A 5286-nucleotide genomic window follows, 5' to 3' on the forward strand; every position below is an offset into this window, starting at 1 on the left:
TTGCGCCCCGCCCCTGCGCGGAAATCCGTGCGGCGCGTACAGCGATTACCAACCTCGAGAACAATTGCTAATATCGAGCGCCGCGACAGCTTCAACGTCAAGTTTATTCAGGTGATAAGACTTACTGCGCGCCAGCGCTACATACGCGAGAGCTCAAGCCCCGGTCAACCCAGCACGTCACTCTGCCGTTACGGCACGACAGTTTGCTACGTTGTCTTGTCACCACGACGTAAGAGGATAAACGCACCGGGGATATCGCCAGCCCTTGTTTCGAATTAACTTGGCAACTCAAGAATACGAGTTGTACCTTTCCAAAATCCCTACTGTGCAGGTCCAACCCAACCGAAATAAAGACATTCTGGAACAATCCTAAAATCTATTTCAGTTATTTCATATTTAGCTTTTAGTGTTACTGCAATCTAATTCTAAAAACCCCACCATTTTAAGTGAACAAGTCACTAAGCAAATGTTAGCTCTTGCTATATCCCAAAAGAGAGACGAATGCGATTAACATCATAAAACACGTCACTCTACATACTGCTAGAGTAGTTCAGGCAAATAAATTACCCTCCCACAAATATGAAGGAAAAAAAATACCTCACTGACACATGTAGGGAAGTTAGCTTTCAAGTTAAATTCAAGCGTACTAATTAACAACTCCATATTCAAGTTAGTTTGCGTCTCCTTTGGTGCCTGACAGATCATCCAAGTTCAAGCACAGTGCAGAATTTGGTGAGCTCTTCAACTTCCCCCCCCTAGAAAAATAGCCTGTCCATTGAAGAAGGAAAAGGAATTTCAGCTTACGCAGTGATCCACTCTTTTATTTTACCTTAGTTAAAGGCAAACTAAGTACAGATACTGTACATTAAAATGTATGCCCATAGCAAGAACAGCTGTTCTTCATTCTACCTTAACGGCTCAAATCTCTACATTCTTTTATTTAGAGCCCCTTCCAAGCAGTCACTCCCCTCTGAAACATGTTGCACCCACATTTAAATATAAAGGGAACCATCTGCAGGTCCCACATAGCCAACACCTATCAGCAGCACATCAATTAGTGTCCATATTCCAAGTCCACCAAAGCTGAAGAGTTTTCCCAGACCTTCCCGCCACTGGCCCAGATAGAAACGATCGGCACCGAATCCACCAAGGGTGATGCTGTAAGAATAAAAACATGGTGCGTTATTATTATTTTTGGATTAACTCAGTTTGGGAATCTGTACACACGTCTTTCTGACATACATACCTACAAGCTGATGATAGTTTTGTTCTACATCACTCAAGAAACTATACATTTTTTGTACAAAAGAGCTGACCGGGATATTAGATGAGAAAGCTTTTGATGAAATAGCACTGTTTCTTAGCTAATTAAGACTATACAGAGGCTTGACAGTTTTTCATTCATGACAAGCAACAAAACTAAAACTCTCAAATTTAGAAACATGTGTCGACTTTCTAAGCTAGCAGAAGCTAAAAAGACCCCAACAAACAAGCTACAGAAACAGACCCAAACGCTCTCCTCGGCCCCGCGCAGCAGTCAGGCAGCAGTAAGTTTCTCCAGCGGGTGGCAAAGAGACCAACTCTTGCTATAAAGGGAAGCGTTCTAGATCCCTGTCTTAATCAGAGCCTTATTGTATCTCTGGCTTCAGGAACAGAAAGTCTTACTACCTACTTCATCATATTAATCACTTTAGAAATATTAAAATGTAATTAAAAAGGTCTTACCACCAAAAGAACTTCAGTTACTTTCAAATCGCTCTTGTGGTGCTGAAATGGCTTAATAGTCCAAAAATAACCTAAAGAGTTTCTATTTCAATATTGCCACACCAGTCTCTTCCCTAATAATTTAAAATGCAAGAAACTCAGCCTTGAGGCATTTCTAGCTGTTACAGTGGGGAAGAAAGCCCTAACAAATGTATACCAACTACAGCCAGCTCAGTGACATCCGTCGACCTCAGAAATAGCTGCGTTCATTGCAGATGCCGAAAAGTAATTTGGACAATTTTAAGCCGTAAGTGTTTAAAACTTACAAAAAACTGGGAGAAAAAAACCCCATGAATCTGCAGATTTTTTTTGAGCATTTGTACCTCACTTGAGAACACACAGAATAAAAGCACGCATGTCCTCTCTACTCGGGAAATGGATCACTTTGTGAAGCCTAAGAATCATTGGCATTTACTCTGAAGAAAGTACATTCAACACAAAAACGGGGTAAATGTTTTCTCTCAAGCTCTATTTACTGAGACCGCTAGTAACACTGCGTATGAAATCTCCAGGCATCCTACGCCTCCAAATTCTAAGCTAGATTACATGACATATTGCTTACTCAGTTCACCGTTAAAAAGTACCAAGCAGAAAAACACACCAACCGAGGATTTTACAGACAATTAATCTATTTCTAGTAATATTCTCTATTTTAGCTTGATGTTATCCAGTAGTTCTTGTGTACCTTAGCGCCAAGGCAGTAGACCACTTATAACCTCCAGTCCAGTTGCAGTAGAGCATCTTAGGAAAGACGCGATTACCTAAACATTAGAAAACATTCAAACCTTCATGTACCAAAGATCGCATAATGAGTAAGAAAACGCCAAGCAAGAAGATAGTGTATTTCTCTAACAAGAGTCTAAAAGGGCTGACAGTAATTGAAACAAACACTGTCAACACAAAAGCCCATATATACTTTACAGTCCTCTGTTCTATCAATCTTCGTCCCGCACCAGAAAACATGCAAGGTCACCGAACAAACAGGGGGAGAATTCAACCTGCTGGGTGAAACCAGCATGAATTTCTTTGATTATCCTACTCAGACATTTGATATTGATTCTCTTAGTGGTGTCCTACTTAGTTTAATTCACAGAAGTTGACAAGAATACAATAGAACTATCTCCTCTCGTGTGAAGGCACACAACAGTAATAAAAGCCAATGTTTACAGTTAGATGTCACTATTATGCTTACAAATTAAAATGTAACTATCAAAAAAGTCCATAAATTAATCAAGGTACAGGCTGTTACTGCAATGGACATAAACAACCCTTGTACTGACCCATCACAAAAAATGTTAGGAAATTCTTTAGAAAAAAAAGCTTCTTTACAGAATCTGTTTTAGCCCCCCTTACCTAGACAATGAATATGATCCCGTACCGTACAAGTGGCATTATATCGTTGTCGCGGACAAGAAACCGTCATGCAGTTTGTAGAATTGGTACAAACATAATCAGTTGTTGCAAGCTGCCAGCAAAACTGGCAGGTCATGTTAATTGTAAAGTTCTCCTGCTCATGGTTATTCTCATCCTATAAAAGGACAGCATTATCACTTTACTAATAATAAAAAAACCCCAACACACACAGTGTACAAGATCAGATTACATTTCACGGATAGACATGTTGGGCAAAATAACAATCACCCTCTTCGCTACCTCTATGTAGTCAAGTCCAATAGAAGAATCAACATTAGAAAATGGGCAGAATTATTAAAGCGCAGTTTAAGGTTACTGCTTCCTCCTGCCAAAAGGAGGACTCCTTCAGTCTCACCTGCAAGATCAGTTTGTACCTCTGACAGATATTTAGCCTCCCACTCTCAAAAGGGTTCCATTTTGATCAGTCAACAAATTGATTTAACTCCATCGCGTGGCTGAGTAACAAAAAGATCCGCAGGAAGAAAGGCAAGGCAGAGAAGGGCAGGTCTGCCTCCAGAGCAACGGCCTGCAGCTGCATCAGATGAAATGTATCGCAGATCTGCACTCCTGCCTAGATAAGACCCTGGAAATCTTTTTTTTTTTTTTTTTTTACTATATTTTATGACAGGATGCCACAGTTTAATTAAATGACTTAAATTTGGGTTTAAAAGTAACAGGTTACTTACAACACAATGAACATGTGGCTTGACTTTGCAATCAAAAGTGGCCGGCTTCCCATATATACAGGAATAGTTTGTGTTACATGTCATACAGTCTGGTGGCAATCTACTGCAAAGCCCGTTGCTAGGACATTTAGTCACATAAGATGGAATTTCTGTACTTTCTGAAAGGTGAAATACGTGAATAAAATTAAGAAAGCACATTTTAAAAAGCTATATAGTCTAAAGTATATATATACACAGGTATGTTTTCTTCTATATTCATATATATACACATGCACATGCACTGGCACCGTACAAAGGGCTTTCCTTGGAACACAGTGAAGGCCATCACAAGTCTGTGTTGCGGGAGCCACTGCGTCAGGGTGCCTCGCAAGGACCTCGCAGAAGTTCTGTACACGACGGCACAGCACCGCGACTCAGGCCCGCACCAGAACAGAGCGAGGCCTGGACTAGTGCCGCCTCCGCCAGCATTTCTCAGCAGAAGTAACCAGTTCAGGTATAGAAGCAGGCTGACTTGTGTTAACAGACTTTTAGGTCAGGTCTAATTAAGTTTGCAGCAAGCTCAGCCATTTGCTGCTTGTATGTGTTCAGATTCACCTCTCAAATGACTGGCACGAACCGGGTTTCGGCCAATCCTGACGCACCCCTTACCGAGCTACAAAATCCGTATTTATGTTGGATAGGGAACAGTAACAAGTCCTTACAGAATGCTGGAGTCTTTCAAGAACTTCCACCATCCTGAGAGGGTATAAAGCACCTGAACAACAACAGCAGCTTTAACTGGTCGTTTTCTAGCCGTGAGATCTCATATGGACGAATTTTCTAATTATATAAGCCAAACTAATCGTTAAGGTCATTGAAGAGAAATTCACCATGTGCTATACTGTAACATCTTGTACCACTGTGGAAGCACGTACAGGTTTCTAAGACATAATCCAAGAACTTTACTATTAAACTCAAGACACTGAGGAAAAAGGCCCACAGAAGAAAACCAAAAAAACCCCCAAGGTTTTTTTTTGTACCTGCTGCTTTAAAATAAGGAGCATTTGTACTCGTTGAAGTTAGACTTTTTGCAAATGTAGACTGTGGCTGCGAATGCTTTGTGGTCATCAAAGATCCTGCTGCAAGGAAACAAAAATGGAGACAGGGACATTTCTAGAATAAAATTCATCTTCAGAAGCAGTTTGATTTCAGCACGCTGACATGAAGTTACAAATGGAAAGCGCAATGAGAATTAAAAAAATTATAAAAACCTCTTTGATGGTTGTTTAAATAGCAGGATGTTTACGTTTGACATTGAAGTGATCATTAGAATTGAATCGTTCCTTTTGGACAAGGAACCATGTTTGTTTCAATTCCGTCTCATTTTTTGATTTTTGACGGGAATTAAAACGCGCCGCTCAGCAAGCGGATTTTCCGCAGCATT

The 5286-nt window shown here is 40.5% G+C and overlaps 1 protein-coding gene across 1 annotated transcript; it reads right to left on the reverse strand.

Annotated features, from left to right (window-relative positions):
* Positions 1–805: 805 nt before the first annotated feature.
* On the reverse strand, positions 806–4982 carry TM2D3 (TM2 domain containing 3). The gene is made up of 5 exons (XM_010283076.1): positions 4883–4982; positions 3864–4021; positions 3118–3292; positions 2450–2525; positions 806–1158 (listed from the first exon to the last, which is right to left on the reverse strand). The coding sequence occupies exons 1-5, from the start codon at positions 4968–4970 to the stop codon at positions 993–995; spliced, it is 663 nt and encodes a 220-aa protein (XP_010281378.1). The 5' UTR covers positions 4971–4982; the 3' UTR covers positions 806–992.
* Positions 4983–5286: the final 304 nt, after the last annotated feature.

This window comes from Phaethon lepturus, unplaced genomic scaffold, assembly GCF_000687285.1.
Source record: "Phaethon lepturus isolate BGI_N335 unplaced genomic scaffold, ASM68728v1 scaffold51172, whole genome shotgun sequence".
NCBI lineage: Eukaryota > Metazoa > Chordata > Aves > Phaethontiformes > Phaethontidae > Phaethon > Phaethon lepturus.

Excerpts from the sequence above, each read along its gene's own strand:
- TM2D3 (XM_010283076.1), bottom strand. The coding sequence starts at position 4,970 with ATGACCACAAAGCATTCGCAGCCACAGTCTACATTTGCAAAAAGTCTA. Across the intron at positions 3,293-3,863 it reads AGCCACATGTTCATTGTGTT|GATGAGAATAACCATGAGCA; the intron begins GTAAGTAACCTG and ends GTCCTTTTATAG. Across the intron at positions 2,526-3,117 it reads GGATCATATTCATTGTCTAG|GTAATCGCGTCTTTCCTAAG; the intron begins GTAAGGGGGGCT and ends TCTAATGTTTAG.